Raw genomic sequence first — 27,912 nt, forward strand, 5'->3', positions numbered from 1 at the left:
AACACTCAGGAACTCTCGCAATGCAAATGCCATATCACAAAACAAAGGGCCCAGGTACTCTCGCAATGATTTGATCAGATATGAAGATCTAGAAGAAAGAACATTTGCAATTTGGTCCCTTCACCCATCCTTCCCCCCTGGGTACATGGCCCGGGTCACTAAAAGTTGACAGAGAAATGCCAAGAACTCAAAACTTTTGTAGAATGGTGTTCTGCTGAGAAGGGTGTGTGTTCCCCTTTAGGGGTCTGTGAGAATGTTTATCTCCAGCCATGTGTGACCCTGATGTGATCACGGGAACCTAAAGAACCACAATTTATTTTATGTTTTTATAACTGATTTGAAGATTTCTTTGTTGTTTGGTCTGAGTATTTAAGGGAAGTGTATTTGTGGAGTGTATTTCATAGTATAGTATGCTCCATAGTATGTATCTTGCTGAAGTCAGGTATACTAATATTTAATCAAAAATTGTAATTGTGTTAAATACATTGTGCCCATAGAACACACTGTTTAGTGCTTTGTGCTACTGCCTGCACACATAGGTTTTTTTTTTAGAAAATAAACTAAACTAGCCAGTGTGCTTTGCTATGCATTTTAGACCATGTGTCTTACATTAGGATAACTGTTACATGTGTGACTGTTAAATTTGTTTGTCTGCTGCATTGATCACTTGGTCGTTCCCCATATGGCTACAGTGTCTATGTGCAGGAGCAAGGATGCCACATGGTTACAATGTGATTCACAAATGCACTATCCTTTGTAAATTGGCTTCTAAATGTTTACTTATGTAATTGCCATGATACAATTTTACCTGATTAAATATAAATTGTTATATTTGATTTATCCTAAACTCTCCTGAAATCATTGTGACTAGTAAACTGTGAGGAGGCTTTTGTTACCGCAAATCTATTGCCGGGATAGGTCATTCTTTATGGCTTTTAATGTGTATGACTACTGAAAAACTAAATATTTTCATTCAATTCAACACAAAAATGAACTAGACACTTAAACGTGAAAAACATACAAATATCACAAAACAAAGGACCCAGGTACTCTCGCAATGATTTGATCAGATATGAAGATCTAGAAGAAAGAACATTTGCAATTTGGTCCCTTCACCCATCCTTCCCCTTTAAAAAATAAACTAAACTAGCCAGTGTGCTTTGCTATGCATTTTAGACCATGTGTCTTACATTAGGATAACTGTTACATGTGTGACTGTTAAATTTGTTTGTCTGCTGCATGGATCACTTGGTCGTTCCCCATATGGCTACAGTGTCTATGTGCAGGAGCAAGGATGCCACATGGTTACAATGTGATTCACAAATGCACTATCCTTTGTAAATTGGCTTCTAAATGTTTACTTATGTAATTGCCATGATACAATTTTACCTGATTAAATATAAATTGTTATATTTGATTTATCCTAAACTCTCCTGAAATCATTGTGACTAGTAAACTGTGAGGAGGCTTTTGTTACCGCAAATCTATTGCCGGGATAGGTCATTCTTTATGGCTTTTAATGTGTATGACTACTGAAAAACTAAATATTTTCATTCAATTCAACACAAAAATGAACTAGACACTTAAACGTGAAAAACATACAAATACATTTTATCATGGGGTTATTGGCTTTGAAACAGTGCATGCTTTGTGCTGTTATTAATCAAGGTCTTGAGTCAAAAATATGTGGTATGTGGCATGTGCAGTTCCATAAACCTGAAAGACCTTCCAAATGTATATAAGTAGTATATTTTTTTTAGATAGGTTGATTTACGGGAGAAAGAAAAGAAGAATTAGGCTGAATCAATAAATTATGAATAATTTGTGACCCTCTCTTTGAAAACCACATACATCATCATACATAATGTAAAGAACATTCTATGAAAATAAACCTTGATATCTTTAATATTGATTGAGTTACAACATGTCAAAGTTTGTGTGTGTTTTTGTATGTCTGTGTGTGTGTGTGTGTTGTATTATGATTAATAACTCTTTTAACATCAAGTATTGTTGAATATTTTCAATTTTAGTATTAAAGGTCATTAAATTATCACATAGATCACTAGAATTTACACTCAACTAAAAGATTATTAGGAACATCTGTTCAATTTCTCATTAATGCAATTATCTAATCAACCAATCACATGGCAGTTGCTTCTATGCATTTAGGGGTATGGTCCTGGTCAAGACAATCTCCTGAACTCCAAACTGAATGTCAGAATGGGAAAGAAAGGTGATTTAAGCAATTTTGAGCGTGGCATGGTTGTTGGTGCCAGACGGGCCGGTCTGAGTATTTCACAATCTGCTCAGCTACTGGTATTTTCATGCACAACCATTTCTAGGGTTTACAAAGAATGGTGTGAAAAGGGAAAAACATCCAGAATGCAGCAGTCCTGTGGGCGAAAATGCCTTGTTGATGCTAGAGGTCAGAGGAGAATGGGCGACTGATTCAAGCTGATAGAAGAGCTTGAATCAGTCGGCTATCCTTCCAGCAGGATAATGCACCTTGTCACAAAGCTCGAATCATTTCAAATTAGTTTCTTGAACATGACAATGATTTCACTGTAGTTCAATAGGGCATCTTTTGTATGTGGTGGAACGGGAGCTTCGTGCCCTGAATGTGCATCCCACAAATCTCCATCAATTGCAAGATGCTAGCCTATCAATATGGGCCAAATTTCCAATGCCACATAGAATTAAGGCATATCTGAAAACGAAAGGGGGTCAAACACAAAATTAGTATGGTGTTCCTAATAATCCTTTAGGTGAGTGTAGATGCAAAGGAAGGGTTTAAGAAGGCCGTAAGATATTATTTACAGGACCTTGTATTCCCTTAATCTAATCCAATTATATTATAGTAGTAACAAGATTTCGTTTTTAAAAGAGCATTCTTGTAAGAGATCATATGATCTGTGTACATTCAGTATCTTTATGAACATTAAGTCCAGTTTTAATGTATAAGCATTCCAAGCGACACCCCTTAGTTTTAAGTTGTTTTAGTTCTGGTGTTAACCAAGGTGCAGAATGAGTAAAATAAATGGTTGGGTCCAATCCTAAAACAAAAAAGGATTATTCTAAAAAAAAAAATTGTGCAAAGTAGACAACATATGACTAAGTTGATCAATGGACTTCTGGAGACTCTGAATCCACATGACAGCAGAGGATTTGTTGAATCCTTTCTCATCCGCAAACAAAGCGATGAGGTATGTAAGTTTTGCTCCACAACATTTTTGATGATCCCCTTTACTGTAATAATCATATATTCATTTGGTAAATAAATATGCATTGTGTGGATTGCATTTGACAGCAATCAGGCAAGAAGGACTCATACTTTCACCAGGACAATCTTATGATGTCTGTGACAGATCTGTTTATTGCTGGTACTGACACCACAGGAACGACTCTGCGCTGGGGTATGGCCAAATATCCCAATATACAGGGTAAAAACACAGTTCCCTATCTGTCAGTCACTACGAGTTATGTCGAACGACATATGGGGTCTCACTTGGGAGGCCAATCATCTCTGAGTTTAAGAGAAAACGCCAATGAAAATTGGCTAGTGGATTAACATTCCTGAGCCACTCCCCATGCCAATTGGTATAAATAGGGCGGCAGGTGCATCCACTCATTAGATTTTTGCTTCGGAGCCGAGTGGTTGTATGAAAGCTGTTATACTCCACAAAGCCATTCATCTGCTGTGTCGGGAAGCTGTTCTGGTTGGGGGTACGGTGCAAACAGCGGTGTCCTTTCAGCGATTCCCCTGGGCGCTTCAACTAAGAAACAGATTTCCTAAAAGAGCAAATCGCGGACGATTCGTGTCTTTTTAAAGACGCCGTTTCGTCCGCGTCCTTCTGGATGCGGTCGTTTCCTGTTCTCTGACAATGGCCACGTTCGTTGTCTTCCGTGTCTGGGCATTCAGCACGCTGAATGCGCGTTCGTGGATGGTTCATGCACGCACTGCGTGTGTGACCATGGCAACACTGTGATCGCGTCTCCCCTTTCTTAAAGGGAAGGGAGCAGACCCCTCTGTCACTACCCGTTCCGGCTTCTCTGCCACGAGCAGAGGATCGCGGCTAGTGCTCTGGGAGATTTGAAGGTGACAGTGAGAGCTTCTCTGCCGGGCCATGCCCCACGGACCTCTTACCCCTTCCGCAGTGTTTGTCCTGTGCGGCTGCTGGGTGATTTTTCTGGGCTGTCTTATGGCAGTCCCAACGGGTCATTCAGTTTTCCGCCGGGGATCAGATGTCGATTGCAGCATCAGGGATGGGCTGTTGACCTCTGTGGATGAAGATTCGGCGGGGCTGCCCCCCTCGGGTGTTGTCGCCATTGCCGAATTGAACCCAGAGTTGACAGCCATGCTTGCCCGGGCAGCTGTGAGCATCAGGATGGAGGTGAATGCACCGCCCAGCCCTGAGTGCTCATGGCTGTTTGATTGGTTCTCGGTGTGGAGCGCGACTCACAACCATGTTTTACTCTGGTTCCTTTCTTCCGGGATTTACATGGGGAAGTGATGTAGTCGTGGATGGCCCCTTTTTACGGCGGGAAGCAGCTCATTTCGTTCCTCCGTCCTCACTACCCTCGATGGCGGGGCAGCTAGGGGTGAGTTGACATTCCCCAGCAGGAGAGTGCGATTGCGGTGCACTTGTGTCCGCAAAACGCCGCCACTGGGAGGGATAGTCCGCGCCTCTCACCCAAGGCCTGTAAGCTGTCGGCGGCGCTCGCTACCAAGGCTTACAAGGCGCGACATGCAACGGGCAGGCAGCTTCAGGGTCCTGGACAGGACCTCGACTGCTTTGGCACATCAACTGTCTGGAGTTGCTGGCAGTGCATCTAGCTTTACGACGGTTTCGTCCGCTGTTGCTGGCCAAGCACGTGTTGGTCCGCACGGACAACACTGCGGCTGTTTCGTACATCAACCGACAGGGCGGTCTACGATCACGTCGCATGTCTCAATTCGCCTGCCATCTCCTCCTCTGGAGTCAGACGTGGCTCAAATCGCTGCACGCTGTCCACATCCCGGGGGAGCTCTATCGTGCAGCTGACGCGCTCTCACGACAGCTCACATTTCCCGGGGAATGGCGACTCCATCCCCAGACGGTCCAGCTGATCTGGAGTCGATTCGCGGAAGCCCAGGTAGACCTGTTGCTTCCCACGAGTCCTCCCACTGCCAGCTGTACTATTCCCTGTCCCAGGCCCCCCTGGGCACAGATGCACTGGCACACAGCTGGCCTCGGGCTCTATGCAAATATGCGTTTCACCCAGTGAGCTTGCTCGCACAGATGCTGTGCAAAGTCAGGGAGGACGAGTAACATGTCCTGTTGGTTGCGCCTTACTGGCCCACCCGGACCTGGTTTTCGGAACTCATGCTCCTCGTGACAGCCCCTCCCTGGCACATCCCCCTGAGGAGGGACCTTTGGAATCTTTGGAACCTCCACGTGTGGCTTCTGGACGGGACGCGGCAGACCTAAGTGATCGGCCACCAGCTTTGGTAGACACTATAACTCAGGCTAGAGCCCCCTCTACGAGGCAGGCCTATGCTCTGAAGTGGAGTCTGTTCACGAATTGGTGTTCTTCTCACCGAGAAGAACCCCGAAGATGCCCGGTCAGATTCGTGCTTTCTTTCCTGCAAGAAAGGCTGGAACGTGGGCTGTCACCCTCCACCCTGAAAGTGTATGTGGCTGCCATTGCAGCCCATCACGATGCAGTGGACGGCCGGTCCCTGGGGAGGTATGACCTGATCGTTAGGTTCCTGAGGTGTGCCAGAAGATTACATCCTCCTAGGACACCCCTGATTCCCTCCTGGGACCTCTCTATTGTCCTGGCGGGACTTCAGAGGCGTCCTTTTGAGCCGCTGGATTAAGTCGAGCTTAAGTTCCTGTCTCTCAAGACAGCACTCCGGATCGCGCTCACTTCCATCAAGAGGGTCGGGGACCTCCAAGCATTTTCGGTAAGTGAAGAGTGCCTTGTGTTCGGGCCGGCCTACTCTCACGTTGTCCTGAGACCCGGCCTGGATACGTGCCCAAGGTTCCCACCACTCCCTTCCGAGACCAGGTGGTGAACCTGCAAGCGATGCCCCTGGAGGAGGCAGATCCAGCCTTGGCGTCGCTGTGTCCCGTAAGAGTGCTTGGCATATACGTGGACCGCACCCAGAGCTTTAGAAGCTCTGAGCAGCTCCTGGTCTGTTTTGGAGGTCAGCAGAAGGGGAAGGCTGTCTCCAAGCAGAGGTTGGCCCACTGGATAGTGGATGCCATCGCCTTGGCATAACATTCCCAAGGTGAGCCGTGCCCCCTGGGGGTGAGGGCCCACTCTACACGGAGTGGAGGGCACCCAACACCTTTGCGAGGTTTTACAACCTCCGTGTAGAGCCAGTTTCTTCCCGTGTGTTGGGTAACAGGTAAATTGGCGGGAAGGGCTGGCTGGGTGTCAAGCTTTCTGCGCCATTCCCCCTAACGCGGGGATGTGAGCGCCTTCTTCTCCCAGTAGAGTTCCCCGGTTGGCGTACCCTGGTCGAGCATCCTCCAGCACCCTCGGCAGTCAGACTTGGCGGAGCAGTCTGTCGCCAGGCCCAGTACTGGTGTTAGCTTTTATCCATAGTGACTTACAAATGAGGACATTGAAAGCAATCAAAATCTACAAAAAGAGCAATGATATACAAGTGTTACAAGTCTCAGTTACAGTACCTTAACACAGTACACATAGCAAGGGGTTTTTAAATATAATAAATGTAATTTTATTAATAAGATTCGGGAGGAGCGCGTCAGATACTTAGCCTAACCAACACAGGTGGACCATAATCAAGTAATCAATCATAATCAAATATCGATGACTTACCTCTATCCATTGACGGTTTATCAGCATCCCTTCTCTACCCCATTTCCTCACTTCAAGTTCACTTTATAAATAGACGGGGAAGGTGGGGTACTCTAGGTTCGGGCCATTCCCGAGCTCGGAGCCCTTCCCCGGACAGCACGCCAAATACGCATTCCGTACCTCAGCTAATTATATGTAAGCGTGAACTATTGAAATAAAAATAAAACAGATACAATAGAAAAAGAATAGAGCAAGCTCTATTGCTCTCGTGTTAGAGGTCTTTTTTGATTTTGTTAATTGTATAATAACTGAAAAGAAATGAAAACGGATAGAATACAAAAATATTAGAAAGCTAAAGTAGTTAGTTTTTTTTTGTAAGAAACAAAGTAGCAAAGTTTTTTGGTTTAGTTGGATAAAAAACTGCAGAGGAGTTTAGTGACCGAGATATAACTCCTATTTTCAAGATAATGAACAATGAGCATGGAGGATTTTTTTTTTTTTTTGTTGTTGAAAGGAATAAAATTATTTCCTGACGAAATTAATTCTTTATGAAGCCAAACACTCAGGAACTCTCGCAATGCAAATGCAATATCACAAAACAAAGGGCTTTGATCTCTTTGTGAAGCCAAACAATCAGGAACTCTCGCAATGATTTGATCAGATATGAAGATCTAGAAGAAAGAACATTTGGTATTTGGTCCCTTCACCCATCCTTCCCCCCTGGGTACATGGTCCGGGTCACTAAAAGTTGACAGAGAAATGCCAAGAACTCAAAACTTTTGTAGAATGGTGTTCTGCTGAGAAGGGTGTGTGTTCCCCTTTAGGGGTCTGTGAGAATATTTATCTCCAGCCATGTGTGACCCTGATGTGATCATGGTAACCTAAAGAACCAAAATTAATTTTATGTTTTTACAACTGATTTGAAGATTTCTTTGTTGTTTGGTCTGAGTATTTAAGGGAAGTGTATTTGTGGAGTGTATTACATAGTATAGTATGCTCCATAGTATGTATCTTGCTGAAGTCAGGTATACTAATATTTAATCAAAAATTGTAATTGTGTTAAATACATTGTGCCCATAGAACACACTGTATAGTTATTTGTGCTACATCCTGTGCACATTGGCTAATTTAGTTTATTCTCTAAAAAAATTTGGAGTGCTCTGCTATGCATTTTAGACCATGTCTTACATTAGGATAACTGTTTCATGTGTGACTATGTTAAATTTGTTTGTCTGCTGCATGGATCACTTGGTCGTTCCCCATATGGCTACAGTGTCTATGTGCAGGAGCAAGGATGCCACATGGTTACAATGTGATTCACAATTGCACTATCCTTTGTAAATTGGCTACTAATTGTTTAATTATGTAATTGGCATGATACAATTTTACCTGACTAATAATAAATTGTTATATTTGATCAGGGCTGGACTGGGACAAAAAATTGGCCCGGGCATTTTTGCCCAGACCGGCCCACTATATGATCATAAACACCACCGATCTTTGCACGCCCTTAATTATATGCATACCAACTCCTATTCATTAAAACCACTAATGCCATGTAATGAGTGAGTATAGGAACGAGTGAGAGTTAACAGATGAAATAAGTATTTTTTGTGCATTTTTTTTTGTAAAAATTTTGTGCATTTTAATGTTAAATTCATTAATCTGGTGCACTTTGAGAGTTCAAAATTAAAAGCTCCAACCTATATTCAGTGTGCAAATTAAACAAAGAAAAATTCAAACCTCTTTTAGTTACAGTGTCTATTTACATTACACTTATACATAATAATAGTTATAATATTAATCCAATGACAGTAATAGCCATATTTTGTAAAACAAATGCACAAAAAAATAAAGGAAACTTTCTTAATTAGTTGTACCAATTTCTATACTTGAAAGAGATAAGCACGTGATCTTTTATTTTGACGCAAACTGCATCAAGCTTTTATTTTGGCGGAAAACATGGTTTACAAACGCCTCTTATTAAATTTCTAGTGAATTTCGGTAATCGTCAACTATGCAGATGTGGAAATAATCTACACTCATGACATGGCCTAAGTGTTTTGAAAGTAGTTATGCTTACCGCAGGTTCTACACTTTCTCATCTCTCTCCTGATCCTCCGTCCTCACTATCATCATCTGCCACAGGAGCTGATGAAGGTCAGAAAACATATATTTTGACAGTTTACAGTGTCTGCTTTAAGGGCCTGGTTCTATTTTTTCACGCTATTTATCTGCACATTCCTTGCGTTTCTTCTCCATCTTTTTTTACAGATACACACTGACACTGCTGCCGCTCGCTCACTCGTTTAAAGTTGTGATTGGGCCAGCCCAGTGTCAATCAAGAAAAGAGCCAATGGGCCGCTGATCTACGTGTTTCATGGGCTGGTCTGTCAGAAAAAAAACCTAACACTGACTTTGACCAATGCATTACACCGGCACAAACCCAGTGCCTCCAAGTAAGCAAAACAAAACAAAACAAAACGAATGGGCCGCCGATGTACAAATTTTATGGGCCGTTTAAAAAAAAAATAAATAAATTTAAAAAAAAATTATGAGTATGAGATATCGGCCCAAAAAGCACGTCGGCCCACCGGGCAAATGCCCGGTATGCCCAATGGCCAGTCCAACCATGTATTTGATTTATCCTTAACTCTCCTGAAATCATTGTGACTAGTAAACTGTGAGGACACTTTTGTTACCGCAAATCTATGGCACGGATAGGTCATTCTTTATGGCCTTTAATGTGTATGACTACTAAAAACCAAAATATCTTCATTTAATTAAACACAAAAATGAACTAGACACTTAAACGTGAAAAACATACAAATACATTTTATCATGGGGTTATTAGCTTTGAAACAGTGCATGCTTTGTGCTGTTATTAATCAAGGTCTTGAGTCAAAAATATGTGGTATGTGGCATGTGCAGTTCCATAAACCTGGAAGACCTTCCAAATGTATATAAGCAGTAGATTTTTTTTTTTAGATAGGTACATTTACGGGAGAAAGAAAAGAAGAATTATGCTGAATCAATAAATTATGAATAATTTGTGACCCTCTCTTTGAAAACCACATACATCAACATACATAATGTAAAGAACATTGTGTGAAAATAAACCTTGATATCTTAATCTTTATTGATTGAGTTAGACCATGTCAAAGTTTGTGTGTGTGTGTGTGTGTGTGTGTTGTATTATGATTATTAACTATTTTAACATCAAGTACTTTATGTACTGCACTTTATTTTCTATATGTACTGCACTATATGTCCTTTCCTAAAAATCGAAAAACCGAAACATCAGATGCAAGTGCAATTGCTTCCGAATGGACATTAAATGTTTTATTAGGCTAATTCATTAAGAGTTATATTAGCCTACAATAAAAAGTAATATGTATTATATATGCCAATTAATATATATATATATATATATATATATATATATATTTTTTTTTTTTTTTTTTTTTTTTAAACACCTTTCTTTTATTTTTTTGTCATCGTTGGAGACTTTTTCACAGCATTGTGCTTCATATCAGTTAATTCATCTCCCTGAAGCATCATGATCAGCATTCACAGACCAAATATTCCACAATTTCAACACGATTCAGGCATAAAATGTCATCTCTAGATACTCCAGGTGGAGTTGTGAAGCAGTAACTTCCTTTCAGTGTCAAAAAATAAGCCGATTATCTTGGCAGAATGTTGAGTAAATATCGGGGTTGCCACAAAAAACTCCACACAGAAATCAGAACCCAGCTAAAGTCACATTTCATTATCAAAAGGTAACTCACATTGTGAAGCCCAAGAAATCAAGTCAGGAGAGTGTCCCAGACTTTTCAGCCAATCAGAGACGGGATTGGCTGTCATGTCTTTGGAAGGTGGGGTTCTAGAAAGTGCATGTGTTTGATGCAAACCAGTTTAACCTGCTTATAGTATAGTATGCCTAGCCCAATAAATCATTCCTCTATTGTAAATCATTGTGGATAAAACTTATAGAATGGATAAATTAAAAAATCTAATCAATCTCATTGTATATACAGTATCATACAAAACAAAAAGCTTGTTTGGTTATATTACCTCTATGTGATGAAATAGGTGTTTAATATTATGTACACATTTTTTTTAACTTGCATAAATTTATGGCTTTAGTTGAATTGATCATTCAGTGAAGATGTATCAAGCTGCTGCTGCAACTATAACAGCTCTATATTCTCAAGGTTACTTTGTTTTGAATGAGGAATTCTCCCTGGGTTTACTTGAGGCTCCTCCCATTTGTACGTATTACAAGGGTTTGAAGACAACAGAGTGACTTTGCAGAAGTGAAAAATGGCTGTTGTTGAGTCTCTGCTGTATATTCCAGGTGTCGCAGGTACATTACTGGGAGCTTTGCTGTTGTTATTGCTCTTATCTCGCCTTTCCTCAGACTACAAATCTCAGAAAGAAGGGAAAGAGCCACCGGGACCCAAACACTTGCCACTATTGGGAAACCTGCTGACACTTGACCTAACGAGACCTTTTGACAGCTTTTGTGAGGTGAGAACTTTACATAAACACATTCAAACAGTAATAGTAGCCTACCATTTTGAGATTTGTTTGTTAATGTCTTTCTCTGTGTTCTCCAGCTCTCTAAGACCCACGGGAACATATTCCAAGTATTTTTGGGTCCTAAAAAAGTTGTGGTATTAGTTGGATACAAAACCGTCAAAGAGGCTCTTGTCAACTATGCAGATGAGTTTGGGGAGCGAGATATTACACCTGGTTTCAGGATACTTAATGATGGTCATGGTAAAAATAACTAAATGTTTTGTTTGCATTTAAATCAGTTCATAATTTACCACCTTATTGTGTTCAATCCTTATATGGTTTATTAGCCTAGGACAATAGGCTCATGGTCTGACGGTTTTTGTGTTGATCAGGGATCCTCTTTTCCAATGGAGAGAACTGGAAAGAAATGCGACGTTTTGCTCTCAGCAACCTTCGGGACTTTGGGATGGGCAAGAGAGGAAGTGAATTGAAAATTATAGAGGAAATTCAATATCTGAAAGGAGAATTTGATAAGTTTGAAGGTACAAGCTGAGACACACACATGCAATTATGTTCTTAGTTCATAAGATCCAATGAGAGAAGTTTTGTTGTTTCCTCTTTACAGAGAAACCCTTTGACACGACACAGCCTGTGAACTACGCTGTGTCAAACATCATCTCATCTATCGTGTACGGCAGCAGATTTGAATACACTGACCCTCGATTCACTGAAACGGTCGACAGAGCAAATGAAAATGTCCGGGTTAGTGGATCGGCATCTATGATGGTATGGAAGTAGGATTTATATGTTAACCAGAAATTATTTGGTGACTTTTAAATTATTTTATAAATCATTAATACATCTTTCTTTCCTCTGTCTGAATATGTACTTGAATATGAAGCTATACAATATATTTCCATGGTTGGGTCCGTTCCTAAACAGCAAAAGGATTATTATGAGGAATTTGATGAAAAATAGAGCAGAAATTGTGAAATTAATCACTGGACTGCAGGAGACTCTAAATCCACATGACCCAAGAGGGTTTGTCGACTCCTTTCTCATCTACAAACAGAGTGATGAGGTATGGAAATCACCATGTAGCATAGAAATGCAGGAAAAGCAAAAAGTAACCAGTAGCTTTGATTAGTAAACCAATTTAGGTGTGCGGTGCAAATGTTTTTGCTAGTTTCAGCCTGTAACACTATAAAAACTTCATTATCACAGGAAGAAGGAGGCGGGAACCGGTGGACATTTAAATCAAAACTTTAATAACGAAATAAACATAAAACAGTGTGACAGCGCCTCGCGAATGTCTGCCGCGCACTAACTAAAACCAAACACAAAATAAAATCCAGGCCTGGTCCTCTTTCCTCCTTCACTGTCGTCACCCCTTTTTTGTATCCTTCCGATCTCCTCCGTGGGACTTGAGACCAGTGAGTGGAGCAGGTGTCGCTCATTTATAAATCACTCAATAAGCCTCGGTCTGTTCCCATGGCTCTCGGCTCCGCCCCACTCTTCACATACCCCCATCGCCCTTCGCAGGCTGGGGGGTACCCACGAGACTGACTGCGCTCTAGCACACCCCCCCCCCCCCCGGGAACTGATCTCGGTGGCTACAGGAACCTGGGGGAAAGGACAGACAGAAGAGGCGAGAGAAAAGGAGATCGAAGGATGAGGAGCGACAGAGACTAGAGAGGGACGAGAGGAGGAAAAAAATTAAATAAAATTGTTCTGGTTTCCAGACACACTGCAGCTCGGCCCCCCACCAGTTGTGTGAACTCTTCCGCGTTGCCTGTCGGCAGCACTGGATGGCCCTCAATGGACGGCATGACACTCCTCCGCCACCCGGTCGACGGCGACAGCTCCTCCGGTTTTGGGCAGCCGATAGGAGCCCCCTAATCCCTGCTCCTCCTCATTCTTGGCAGTCCATCCCTGACAACCCAGCCCCTCGCACACAAACAAAAACCAAACACAAAATAAAATCCAGGCCTGGTCCTCTCTCCTCCATCACTGACGTCGCTCCACTTTTGTATCCTTCCGATCTCCTCTGTGGGACTCGAGACCGTGCTGTGTTCAGGTGCATTGTTGACGCGTTGCTTTTTTGAGGAACTCACTATAAGACAGCACCATAGACCAACTCAAGCCTGCTCTAAAGTCTGGCACAATGTTTTTTCTTTGTTATTTAAAGAGCATGTTAGTCTAGGTGGGTCCACAATGCACAACTTGCTCTTATAGGGAATGGGAGATGATACTCGGTTAATAATTGGTTTATTGCATGTTACACCCAAAAAACACCCATTACTCATCAAGAGAATAGAGAGAACACGTACTTTGTACTGTTCTCTCTATTTGCATATGAGAAAAGTACTTTGCAACATTTAGTTTTACTTTTTATTTTAGTAAAAAGGATAATTTTGTGCTTTGTTGATTTGTTCTTGTCAGAAATCCGGCAAGAAGGACTCATACTTTCACCATGAGAATCTTCTCATGTCGGTGGGAAATCTGTTTGTTGCTGGTACTGACACCACAGGAACAACTCTGCGCTGGGGTTTGATGCTTATGGCCAAATACCCTCATATACAGGGTAAAAACACAGCAGAGTATTTCCTCAGTGCTGAATGTAAAGGTGTCCAAAGGAACAAATATGTGTTGTATTTGTGTGCAGCTCGAGTTCAGGAGGAGATTGACAGAGTGATCGGTGGACGTCAGCCAGTGGTGGAAGACAGAAAGAAATTGCCATATACAGATGCTGTGATTCATGAAACCCAGAGAATGGCAAACATAGTACCCTTGAATCTCCCTCATATGACAAGCTGTGACGTTACCTTCAATGGATACTTCATCAAGAAGGTCAGTCAGAAGAATAAATATGTATAAAGCCCAGAGAACGTGTGCGGCATGTTCAAGACATCAATGTTTTGGTATTTTCTCTTCATTTTGTAGGGCACCACTGTAGTTCCTCTGCTGACGTCTGTTTTGAAGGATCCAAACGAATGGGAAAAACCAAACAGCTTTTACCCAGAACACTTCCTTGATGAGAAGGGCCAGTTTGTGAAGAGAGATGCTTTCATGCCCTTTTCTGCAGGTTTGTTCAAATTCACCCAGTGTTTCGAAGAAATAAATATTTGAATTGTAATTAAACACATTTTTTCTTCTCTCAGGCCGCAGGATGTGTCTTGGAGAGAGTTTGGCCAGGATGGAGCTCTTCCTGTTCTTCACTTCCCTCCTTCAGAGCTACCGCTTCACAACTGCACCTGGAGTGTCTGGAGATGAGCTGGATCTCAAAGGAGTAGTCGGAATAACGTTGAATCCGTCTCCACACAAGCTGTGTGCGATCAGACGCTCCTGATACTTCACACTCAAAAATGATGACTTATAATCATTATAAGTAAGACAGTAAGAACTGTTATGAATTACCATATTTTCCAGACTATAAGTCACACTTTTTTTCATAGTTTGGCTGGTCCTGCGACTTATAGTCAGGTGCGACTTATTTATCAAAATTAATTTGACATAAACCGAGAGAAATGAACCAAGAGAAATTAACCAATAGAAAACATTACAGTCTACAGCCGCGAGAGGGCGCTCTATGCTGCTCACTGCTCCTGTAGTCTACAATGAAGACATAGAGCGCCCTCTCGCTGCTGTAGATGGTAATGTTTTCTCTTGGTTCTTGGTTCTAAATAAATGCGATTTATAGTCCAGTGCGACTAATATATGTTTTTTTCCTCATCATGATGTATTTTTGAACTGATGCGACTTATACTCAGGTGCGACTTATAGTTCGAAAAATACGGTAGCTTGATCTTAGTAAATGCACAAAATGTTAGTTGGCAAATAACTTGATAAACCTGATGAGAAATGTGTAAAATCCCTTCACACTTTTTTTTTTTTTTTTTTTTTACTACTGCTGTTTTTGTCATAACTTCTCTTAAGTAGCAGGTGCATGTGTTGTATTTTTTCATTTTTGTATTTGTTATGCTGTTACAATTTTGTAGTAAAAAAAGGTAATTTAACAAAAGTTTCTCAATCATTTTCTTAAACATGTTAACACACAAAAATATCTTAACAACTTAAGACAAGACTATATTAAGTTATATTAATGTATATAAGAATAATATTGCTAATGAGATAATAAATTTAAAGTTGTATTTTCTGATATATATATATATTTTTTTTTTCTCTTAATATCATTTTGCTTCTCACTTATTTATGAAAGAAAAAAATCAAAAGCCTTGTCAGTATTTCTTTTTCAGAACCGTTAATTTAAGAAAAACTTAAATAACTACAATATAGTAAATGTTTTAAATATAGATAATTGGATGAACAATCTGTGCCAATCTGGGATTTCAAATTTACAGTGATATACTTAAAAAATATGTTTAAAAAATATATTGAACTGTTGCTTTAACTGTAATCTACTGTACATCTACAACAACACTGGACTTTTTGACAGTCTCCTCCTCCAAGATCAAATGTAGCCACTCCCACTTCACCTATCCTACATTTGAACTGCACGAGCCTCAAGGTCTTCTGGGTATTGTTCTGTGAACATGGCTCTCATGGAGGCATTTCTTCAGGTTTCCAGCACAGGAACATTAATCTGCTGCTTGCTTCTGCTCTTAGCTGTTTATCTCCTGTTCTTCCGGTCTCAGAGAGACGAAAATGAACCTCCAGGGCCAATACCATTGCCACTTTTGGGAAATCTGCCAATGTTGGACGTCAACAAACCCTATTTGAGCCTGTGTGAGGTAAGTATAAATGAGATCAGTCCTTTTGATCTGTCTGTCCAACCAGTTCAGCTTTGCTTCGATTGGATTGTTGAAAAAACTGCCTGACAAGTTCTTAAAGAGCACAATTCTGTTTTTCACGGAAAGAAAATATATGATAGTTCAACCAGAAATGACAATTCTATCTTCATTTACCCTTACGAAAAAGTAGTATACTTCAAGTTTATTTTACTAAGTATACTTAAGTTCAAGTATATTTTTAATTATACTTAATGAAGCATAGCTTATTTTAGTAGTATACTTGTAAGTATACTGTTTCAATACTCCTTGGGACTAAATTGGCCCACTTACTAGTATATAAAAGTACAAAAAAAGTAACATTTTAAGTATACTTTAAGTATAACAGTAGTAACCTTTGAGTACACAACTACTTTACCTCTATGTTTGTAGTTTGTACTGCAATTATAGTAAAATTGAACTTATAGGTTTACTGATAGTCTACTAATTAAATACTTTGTACACCTTGAAGTATAGTCTCAGTAAACTACTAGTAGTTTTATACTGCAAGTATACATATGAGTTTACTTTAAGTGAACATTACATCATACTTTAAGTATACTGCTACAGTATGTCCTTATTTAGTTTTGAATTTGTATATATTTTGTTGTATGAATATCTGAACATACAAAAAATCCAAAGAAAGATCAGGGTATCTGCTTGTAAACAAAAACATTGTATTCTAGCTTCATGCATTCTTTTTTAAACACTTTAATGTGTTTCATAAAAAATAAAGAAATAACATTTTGAACAAAAAGCTGAAAAAAGACTATGAATTGGATTCAGAATGATAATCAAACCGTAGATGGAGTCGATCAACACCCCAAAGCTAGACTGTAATTATAACCTCTTCATCTGTCGACATTTCATTCCATAACGTTACAGTTTTGATGCTGCTTCATATCAGATGATTGTGTTAGATTACATGTGTTAGTATCTGGAGTTTCTTTTTTCTTCCTCACTTGTGTTTTTTTTGGAGTTTCTGTGCAGAAGATGTGTACTAGTGCCCTCTACCATATAATAATGAATAGGAATATTCTAGGAATAAATATATTATTATATTTTATTTTTATTAATATATTTAGAATTTTTGTAAGTATAAGTCAAGTATACTTAAATGCCATTTAAAGTATATTTCTGAGGAGTACATAAAAAGTAAATTAAAAGCATACTTTCCTTTTTTTTTTAGTTTAAAAGAAGTATAGTAATAGCATACTTGAATAAACTTTTATATAAGGGTACTCATTCTTGTGTCTTTCCAAACTCATATGACTCCTTTGTTCCGTGGAACACAGAAGATATTTTGAATTGCATAAAATTTTCATTTTATGGACAAAATATATCCTTTTTTATGTCCCCAAAAAAAGAAAATAAGTCATGTAGGATTGGAACTATATGAGGAACTATATAAGTAAATGATGACAGAATTGTACTTTTTCGTACACAAACTCTTCCTTTAAATGCCTATAACCAGAGGTGTACACGTTTTTTAGACTGGTTCTCATGAGAGCACATGGAGATTTGGTTTGCTGCTGCACATAGCTCATTAAATATAACTAGTAAGCCTTTTTCTGTGAATGTGCGAGTGTGGCGAGTGGGGCGGGGCCAAGAGCCGTGGGAACGGAGCGAGGCCGGTGGAGGAGATGGAAGGATATAAAAGAGGAGCGACGATAGTGAAGGACGAGAGAGGACCAGGCCTGGGATTTATTTTATGTTTGGTTTTTATTTGTGCGCAACAGTCGTCCGCGAGGGGCTGTCGCTCTGTTTGTGTTTATTTTATTATTAAAGTCTTTATTTTGATTGTCTGCCGGTTCCCACCTCCTTCTTCCCACGAAATAACTTTGTTACAGCGAGACTTTCGGTTTCATTAGCCCCTATGGAAATAATGAGAAGAATTACAAAGTGCAGTAAATGGTAAAACAGTTTGCAATACAAATCAGTGTGTTCATAATTAAGATAATACATTTAAATAATATGGTAAGACAGACCAATTTGCAATATCAAGCAGCAAAACAAGCTGTTTTGTATGGATAAAAATACAACCCGAATAGTTGGGACGTTTCTTAAATTTTAATAAAATGAAAACTAAAAGACTTTCAAATCACATGAGCCAATATTTTATTCACAATAGAACATAGATAACATAGCAAATGTTTAAACTGAGAAAGTTTACAATTTTATGCACAAAATGAGCTCATTTCAATTTTGATTTCTGCTACAGGTCTCAAAATAGTTGGGACGGGGCATGTTTACCATGGTGTAGCATCTCCTTTTCTTTTCAAAACAGTTTGAAGACGTCTGGGCATTGAGGCTATGAGTTGCTGGAGTTTTGCTGTTGGAATTTGGTCCCATTCTTGCCTTATATAGATTTCCAGCTGCTGAAGAGTTCGTGGTCGTCTTTGACGTATTTTTCGTTTAATGATGCGCCAAATGTTCTCTATAGGTGAAAGATCTGGACTGCAGGCAGGCCAGGTTAGCACCCGGACTCTTCTATGACGAAGCCATGCTGTTGTTATAGCTGCAGTATGTGGTTTTGCATTGTCCTGCTGAAATAAACAAGGCCTTCCCTGAAATAGACGTTGTTTGGAGGGAAGCATATGTTGCTCTAAAACCTTTATATACCTTTCAGCATTCACAGAGCCTTCCAAAACATGCAAGCTGCCCATACCGTATGCACTTATGCACCCCCATACCATCAGAGATGCTGGCTTTTGAACTGAACGCTGATAACATGCTGGAAGGTCTCCCTCCTCTTTAGCCCGGATGACACGCATCCGTGATTTCCAACAAGAATGTCAAATTTGGACTCGTCTGACCATAAAACACTATTCCACTTTGAAATAGTCCATTTTAAATGAGCCTTGGCCCACAGGACACGACGGCGCTTCTGGACCATGTTCACATATGGCTTCCTTTTTGCATGATAGAGCTTTAGTTGGCATCTGCTGATGGCACGGCGGATTGTGTTTACCGACAGTGGTTTCTGAAAGTATTCCTGGGCCCATTTAGTAATGTCATTGACACAATCATGCCGATGAGTGATGCAGTGTCGTCTGAGAGCCCGAAGACCACGGGCATCCAATAAAGGTCTCCGGCCTTTCTCCGTCCCTTACGCACAGAGATTTCTCCAGTTTCTCTGAATCTTTTGTTGATGTTATGCACTGTAGATGATGAGATTTGCAAAGCCTTTGCAATTTGACGTTGAGGAACATTGTTTTTAAAGTTTTCCACAATTTTTTTAAGCAGTCTTTCACAGATTGGAGAGCCTCTGCCCATCTTTACTTCTGAGAGACTCTGCTTCTCTAAGACAAAGCTTTTATAGCTAATCATGTTACAGACCTGATATCAATTAACTTAATTAATCACTAGATGTTCTCCCAGCTGAATCTTTTCAAAACTGCTTGCTTTTTTAGCCATTTGTTGCCCCCGTGCCAACTTTTTTGAGACCTGTAGCAGGCATTAAATTTTAAATGAGCTAATTAAGTGGATAAAAGTGTAAAATTTCTCAGTTTAAACATTTGCTACGTTATCTATGTTCTATTGTGAATAAAATATTGGCTCATGTGATTTGAAATTCCTTTAGTTTTCATTTTATTAAAATTTAAAAAACGTCCCAACTTTTCCGGAATTCGGGTTGTAGCTGGAAGTGGAAGACACCGGAAGCCAGACTTATAAAATTTTGAAATGGCCACACCCATGCTTACAAAAAAAAAAGGTGGATAAAAATTGTAATAATTAATAATAATATCATTGCACTTTAACTCATTTTTTTAAAATAAAAATGAACACAATACTAAAGTTTGATGATATTATTTTAAAACAGCTATCAAATAAAAATAGAATTAATTAATAGTAAACTTAAAAATACAAAGCTAATACTTACATTTTATTTTATTTATTTATATTTTTTTATTTTATTTTATTTTATTATATTAGTTTCTGACATTTACAAATCTGAAATGAGCAAGCTTTTATTTTGGCAGGTTGGCGGTAGGTAAATGCACTGCCTGTGGAGCGCAGCAAGGAATGCCTCCCACATTTCCATGTTGCACACTAAGAAGTAAAAATTAATTAATTAATTAATTAATTTGGAAATAAATACATTTGGGAATAAATATATATCAAAAAGAAATAAACATGAATAACTACATTTAAAAATAAATAAATATGAGAATAAATGGCAGACTAAGTAAATAAAAAGTTAAAAAGAATAAAAAATCAATTTAAAAAATAAATACATAAATTAATATAATAAAAAAGTAATAATAGAAAAGTAATAAATTCAGGGTTACATTTTTATTACAAATTAACTATATGTGTTTTTTTCAAGTAATTTATATCTTTATTTATTTCCCTGTTATTTTATTTATTCATTCATATATTTATTTATTTGTAATTTCTGCAGGTATGGTCCTCCATACATAACTGCCTATAACACCTCTTTCAATCTTAATCAGATGGCAAAGCAGTACGGCCCAGTTTTCACAGTCTTCTTTGGTCTAAAGAAAGTGGTTGTGTTAGCCGGCTACAAAACAGTGAAGCAAGCTCTTGTTAATCATGCAGATGAATTTGGAGACAGAGAAATCTCGCCACTGTTCCATGATTTATCTAAAGGGCATGGTAAGATCACCCCAGTCTGATTTTTTTTTAATACTTATTAGCATATGAGTTACATACAATGATGCAAAGTTACATACACTGTTACACGTTTTTGGACACTTTTGGACATTTAAGTCACACTTATAATAGTTTGTTATTCACATTTCAGATTGTGTTATTGACATTTCATCTCACATTATCACATTTCTTTTCTCAGAACCAACTCCACTTTTCTGAACCACTTTTGAAAGTATTTTTAACCAGGTCTCTTTTAATGGATGTATAAATTCAGTTCTGAAAGACTTGTTGTTTATGTTTTCAAAAATAAATTAATATTTTGAAACACTCTTTATTATGTCAAATGTTTTCATTGAAAAGTGCAATTTTTTTTTTCTTTTAATACCATGTTTTGTTATATATAGCAAATACATTTATACAATTTTAGTTGTGGCTCAAGTGCCCAAAACCACTGTATATTCATAAATATTGCATATGATTTATCTTTAATGCATTTTGTTGACACTTTTATCCAAAATGACTTGCTTCGCTTAGAAGGTCTTTATTTTTTATAAATTCAAGCATTTCCTAAGAATCAAACCATTGCTAGCACCACAGGAATAAGATTATCTGTAAGATTAATTTTAGAAATGAAACATCTTTGTAGGTATTACATTTGCCAATGGAGAGAGTTGGAGAGAGATGAGACGGTTTGCTCTCACCAACTTACGAGACTTCGGGATGGGAAAGAAAAAAATTGAGGAGAAAATCATAGAGGAAACATGCCATTTACTAGAGGAATTTGAGAAGTTTGAAGGTAAAGTACAGTTATTAATTCAGCCAATGCTTTTAACAAAGAAAGATGCAACAACACTTGATTTATCTTAAAGACACAGTAAGAACGTTACAAAAGTCTCCTTGAAAAAACACATAGAGATAAATACAGCAATGCAGACAGATGTACTGAACACTACAGCTTGTTATTTTGTAGAAAACCCTTTTGAAACCACACGGCTGATGAACTACGCTGCCTCAAGTGTCATCTGTTCCATTGTGTATGGACGCAGGTTCGAGTATACAGACCCTCAGCTACGGAGTATGGTGGATCGAGCCAATGAGAGCGTCAGGCTGAGCGGGACAGCATCCGTGCAGGTTCTCATATTATTTAAATATAATCAGTGAGAATAGAGATAATTAAGTGGTTTATAATGGCATACAGTATTGCAGTATGGTCATAAATACATCTCTTGGTTTTTGTTCTCCAGCTCTACAACATGTTTCCTTTCTTAGGTCCATGGCTCAAGAATTTGAAACTAATCATGAATAACCTAGCACTCGATGTCAAAGAGATATCAGAGGTGGTGAGCAGTTTACATCAAACACTGAACTCGCAGGATCTCAGAGGCTTTGTGGATTCATTCCTCATCCGCATGCAGAATGCAGAGGTATTTATATAGGTCAATTTGAACTCTTATCTTATCTTGTTTTTTTTTTTTTTAACTCTATACATCTCTAACGTATCATTTGGTCAGGAATCGGGAGAGAAGAACTCACTTTTCCAGAAGCAGAATCTTATTTTCACAGTCGCCAACCTATTCGTCGCTGGTACAGACACTACTAGTACAACACTGCGCTGGGGCTTGCTGCTTATGGCCAAATATCCACAAATACAAGGTATAATAGAAATTCTAAAAACATTAAAGGAATATTCTGGGTTCATTATGGTATAATAATAATAATAATAATAATAATAATAATAATAATAATAATAATAATATATCCCTATCAATTAATTTCCTTTTAAAAATATATGTAAGTGTGAGGCATAATATTAAAATACTTGCTATTCCAATAGTACAGCCACACAACATGTGTTAACAGGATTTTCTGTTCAAGTTATGTACAAATTTCAAACAGTGTCAACATGATAGCTAAACGCCATAAACCATTAACAAAAAAAAAAAAAAAACCTTAAGTTTCCATTCACACAATGCATTTTTTTTTTTAAACACAAGAGGCAAGGCAGTGGAATGACAAAAATAAGTTTACTCTGTTTTAAAAAGTTGACCTTCACAGATTTTGCATTCAGCTGTGCAGCCTATCCATTGTTTTTCCATGTTAACATGCCCTACAGTACACCACGTGTCAAACTGTCCTGCAGAGAGTAGCGCCAGCCAACTAAAAAACACCTGCCTGGAAGTTTCTAGTAATCCTGAAGTCCTTTATTAGCTGGTTCAGGTGTATTTAATTAGGGTTGAAGCTAATGCTTGGTTCCAATTGTATATAGAATCTGGAAATTCCGAAATCCCATTAAAAGTTGTAAATGGAATGCACTCTCAACTTCAGAATCTAATATGGCTGCTCAGTGCATCAACAGAAGAGAAACAGTAGTAATATACTTGGTGTCTCAATCAAGAAGTGGCACTAACTCCGCTGAGACAGCAGAGTATAAGGATATTAGTATTTCTGGATGACTGGTTAATTTGTGCCAGGTCAAAGGAGATGGCAGATCTGTATACAAGGGCAGTGTTAATGCATTTGAATGCTCTGGGTTTTGTAGTAAACCAGAAGAAGAGCTTGTTAACTCTGACCAGACAACCCTGTCAGAACAGAGGAGGGAGAATTTAAGGAACTGTGTAAGTCAGTTTCATCTGGTCTCTTTTAGCGCTGTCTGAGGTTGCTGGGCTTCATGGCTTCTGTCACAGCAGTAGTGCATTTGGGGCTACTATTCATGAAATATTTTCAGAGATGGGTTGCTTCTCTGAAATTAAATCCCTCCAGACATTTACACAGAAAGGTGCGTGTCTCAGCCCAATGCTTAAAGGCACTGCTCATCTGGTGGGACAAGGAATTCCTGATGGAAGGAATGGCAACGGGGGTAGTCTCAAATGGCAAGGCGGTCCCCACAGATGCGTCCTCACTGGGTTAGGGTGCGATCATGGAGGGTCAACCTGTGGATATTCTGTGTGCAGTTGGATTTTTGGAACTCAGCTGGCCTAATTCTTCAGTTAGAAAGAACTGCAGCTACTCCAGAGTGAACATGTCCAACCTCAATGTTTATTGGTTTGTATGGATATGCACAAAATGTAGTTTCTGTCAGAGAACAAATGAAGATGATAAATATACATGTTATAATATGAAATGAGAAATGACAGATGCAAAGATAAAACTATACACGCTATAGGAACTCTTTATAGAACTATACAATTGTCTGAGGCAGTAGTAAACAAAACTATACAAGAGCTTATTTTCACATACTGTATGAGCACTATGCAGCTTTATTAAACAGACCGGGGCTGCTGCTGCTTACAAGCAGTGTCAAATTACACTGTGTGTGTGTGTGTGTGTGTGCGCACTGTTCTAGTGCTCCTGTGTGCTCGTTGTTATAGTTATTAAAATGCTGACTGAATTTATATTTACAGTACATTGACTCACATGGCAAGCAACACTCTTATACAAATAAATAAGCATCTTTGATTGCAAATAAACAAATGATTTGTTGACAACGTGAGCATTTCAACTATTGTATTTATACCGATGTAATAATTTTTCTGAAGTAAAATAAACTGAATCACGCTATGACACACTCTGAAACACATCTACTGTGATAATAAATATTGTTACGGAATTATTAAGGCACAGCATTACCACAAAAGGGAAAAACAGACTTTAAAGGAATAAAGCCAGGGAAACTCCGAATTACTTTACTATGCTCGATGCTGCTGAACTGAAAACAGGTCTGGACAAGTTTGTCTCACACATGCGTGAGGCAGGGAATTTTTTACAGACAGAGCCAGTCAAAATAATGCATATAAATGGTCTGGAACTCCTTGCAGTTTCTCTGGCCTTAAATCACTTCCTTCCACAGATAAGGGGATGTTATGTGTTAGTCCGATCAGACAACACAGCAGTGGTTGCCTATATAAACACGGGGGAATCAGATCGAGGAGTTGAGAAAAAATATTGCTATGGAACAAAAAGCACTTGCTTTTACTCAGAGCAACACACGTGCCAGAACACATGAATATCAGGGGAGAACCGTTGTTGAGGGGGAATCCTCACTGGGGAGAATGGAGGCTCCACCCAGACGTACTTCAGGAAATATGGCGCAAATATGGTCAGGCAAGAGTGAATCTATTTGCCTCAGAGGAGAACACACATTGTCCCATGTTCTTCTCACTAAAGGGGATGAATACGCTGATGGATGGATTCAACTACTTTATTTGCATCCAAGGTGTCTTCCTCAGAGCAGAGATCTCCTCTCTCTGGCAGAGGGGAGGATCTTTCATTCACATCTGTAGAGGTGGAATATTTGGGTCTTGCCCATGAAATGGCTAACCTGAACCTGAAAAAAAAGGACAAGGAGGATAAGAGACTCCTAAGTGCAATGAATAAAGTAGGGGACTAAGGTGAATAGATCTCTCAAATGACACCCATGCTTTAACTGAAGAATAAAAGTAGGCTGCTTTTATAAAACGATACACAACATTTTCTTTAAACCTCCAAACAAGGCCCCACTTAAGAGCCTCCTTGCTTTTTATAAAAATAAAAAAGGATGGATGTGTGAACATTTTTTTGTTAAGCTAAATTATGTATAGCAAATGTACAACAAATGCATTGAGCTGAACTTGCTCTGAACCTTGAATATACCCTTTATCAATCAGTCTGTTTTTTTGTTTGTTGTTGTTGTTTTTTTTTTAAAGGCATGACATTTTGCATTTTCACTGTTCTGTGATTGACTTGTTAAATATAGCTTACTATGTTTGAGCAAGTCTTGTTCTTAGAAAGTTAAATTTAAAGTGTTATGTGTTTGCAGATCGGGTTCAGGAGGAGATTGACCGGGTGATTGGTGGACGGCAACCGGTATCAGACGACAGGAAGAACTTACCGTATACAGACGCTGTGATCCATGAAACCCAGAGATTTGCAAACATAGCACCCATAAGTATCCCACATATGACCAGCTGTGATGTTCACTTCAATGGATACTTCATCAAGAAGGTTAGCATATTGTTAATTAATATAAGAAACAGAAACGATTCCTAATACAACTGCAGATTCCTCCTACACTACTACCCCATTCCACCAAAATAATATAATATGTAAAAATAGATAAAAATGAACATACATTTTTAAATGCATAAAATATTCACCTTTTTGTGAGAAACATTAAGATGCTCTGTTTTTCCTTGAGCAGGGCACATGTGTATTTCCTCTTCTAATGTCTGTGCTGTGGGATGAGGATGAATGGGAATCACCCCAGAACTTTAACCCCCAACACTTCCTGGACAATCAGGGGCGATTTGTGAAGAGAGACGCCTTCATGCCCTTCTCTGCAGGTACAGTTTTCCATCATGCAGGGTTTGATTGTCTTCTTTATTCATGAAATATCCTTTTTAAATGGTCTCAAACAAATGCTGATGGGACAAGGCTTCTGTTTCTATTCCCTGATGAAAGGAAACAAATAGTTTATTTAAAATAGTTTTGATCATTATGATGTGTAGAGGTTAGTGGCCTTCTTTCTCTCTCTCTCTCTTTCTCTCTCTCTCAGGCCGCAGGGCTTGTCTTGGAGAGAGTTTGGCCAGGATGGAGCTCTTCCTGTTCTTCACCTCCCTCCTTCAGCGTTTCCGCTTCACTCCTCCTCCAGGAGTGTCTGAAGATGAGCTGGATCTCAGTCCAGCGGTGGGCTTCACCTTGAACCCGACCCAACATAAACTGTGCGCAGTCAAACGCTTGTGAATTATTTTATAGTAAAGTTGATGCATTTTGTGTACAATACAGCCTGCATTACATTTGTGTGTTCATTCATTATATGCAAGGTGAAAGCTCAGAAATCATGATTGTTAAGCATTCACCAAAAAAAACAATGAAAATTGTGTCATTAATCACTTCCAAACCATCCAAGCAACCATGTGCTGCATCCAAGCTTCATTCATCTTCGGACCACAAGTTAACATATTTTGTTATGTAATGTAACATATGTACTTTTTGTACACAAATAAAACAAAAGTAACGACTTTATTCAAAAATTTGTACTGTAGTGCCATTTTGGAGAATATGAGTTGGACGCAGGCAGCGTACACTTTTCTGTGTCAGCCACGCCACAAGGATAAATTTTCTACGTGTATTTTCAGTGTGATTTGAATGAAAACAGCACATCCTTGTTACAAAAGATCTGTCAATACAACCCTATTTGCATTTTCAAGCCAAAAATTCTAGGCTACATGATCCAGTTCTCGAAAGTCTTTTATGGCCTTATTTCAGTGACTTCAAAATTTTAGTTTTTCTCTAACCACGCATAATCATTGTTTTCTCAAAAACACAAACATATACACATACATGCAATTTACATATTATTGTACTGTAGCCCAGTTTGTACTGAATACAGTGCTTTCAGACTTTAGCCATGAATATGTTTAGAAGTAACTGAAAAAAGCACAAAAGGTCAAAACTTCTCTAGGCCCCCAAAACACCCTAGATGCTGGCACATGCTGGTAAATTAACTAACTACAAGACAATTGCAAAATACCAGTGTTTCTGATTAAATAAAACGATTAATTTAACAGATGTTTCATTATAGTTAATTTGATTTTAATAGTGTGTGTTTCTTTTTGGAGGTTTTTAAAAGTGTAAAATGTTCACTTTTGTCTTCCGTCTTTGACATCATATATCACATTTTGTTTGTTTATGTGGGATTGAAAAACGAATTCAGGAACTGTATACTGAATTTCACTAATTATATTGCAATTGATTTCTGTATTGCATATTAAATGTAAGTCATTATACTGAATTATTAAGAACAAGATAAGACATTAAGAGGCTTACAACAAGACTAAGAAACCCATAAGTAGTTATACGTTTACATTCTTACATCTAAATGGGCATATTCTATGAACTTTTGTTAGTTTCATATACACCTAATTATAAATAAGATACCCTAACCCTCACGGAAAACTGACTGCATTTTTTATTATTTGATATCTAGTTTTAAGGTTTTGTCAGGTTGAGCTCACATCTGGGTACAAATTTGTCTGTGTATTTTTGTGACTTTGGGGCCCCCTACAGTTAAGATAATATTTTTGCTACATTTCGTATTCATGAATGTAAATTCAGTAAAAATCCAACCTTTGTTTTTGCTTCTTAATAAATAAATATAAATTATAGTGCATTTTATCAAGACTGTTTGTCATTAATC

At 38.7% G+C, this 27,912-nt stretch overlaps 1 protein-coding gene across 1 annotated transcript; it reads left to right on the forward strand.

Annotated features, from left to right (window-relative positions):
- The first annotated feature begins 11,101 nt into the window (after positions 1-11,101).
- LOC132149748 (uncharacterized) lies at positions 11,102-27,878 on the forward strand. Its single transcript, XM_059559153.1, has 18 exons — positions 11,102-11,343; positions 11,433-11,595; positions 11,727-11,876; positions 11,960-12,120; positions 12,236-12,415; positions 13,777-13,918; positions 14,000-14,184; positions 14,278-14,419; positions 14,496-14,681; positions 15,856-16,085; positions 20,579-20,741; positions 21,385-21,534; positions 21,709-21,869; positions 21,983-22,162; positions 22,250-22,391; positions 25,534-25,718; positions 25,915-26,056; positions 26,269-27,878. The coding sequence occupies exons 1-18, from the start codon at positions 11,137-11,139 to the stop codon at positions 26,454-26,456; spliced, it is 3,057 nt and encodes a 1,018-aa protein (XP_059415136.1). The 5' UTR covers positions 11,102-11,136; the 3' UTR covers positions 26,457-27,878.
- The last annotated feature ends 34 nt before the right edge of the window (positions 27,879-27,912 follow it).

This window comes from Carassius carassius, chromosome 9, assembly GCF_963082965.1.
Source record: "Carassius carassius chromosome 9, fCarCar2.1, whole genome shotgun sequence".
NCBI lineage: Eukaryota > Metazoa > Chordata > Actinopteri > Cypriniformes > Cyprinidae > Carassius > Carassius carassius.

Excerpts from the sequence above, each read along its gene's own strand:
- LOC132149748 (XM_059559153.1), top strand. The coding sequence starts at position 11,137 with ATGGCTGTTGTTGAGTCTCTGCTGTATATTCCAGGTGTCGCAGGTACA. Across the intron at positions 11,877-11,959 it reads AGAATTTGATAAGTTTGAAG|AGAAACCCTTTGACACGACA; the intron begins GTACAAGCTGAG and ends TCCTCTTTACAG. Across the intron at positions 20,742-21,384 it reads TGATTTATCTAAAGGGCATG|GTATTACATTTGCCAATGGA; the intron begins GTAAGATCACCC and ends ACATCTTTGTAG.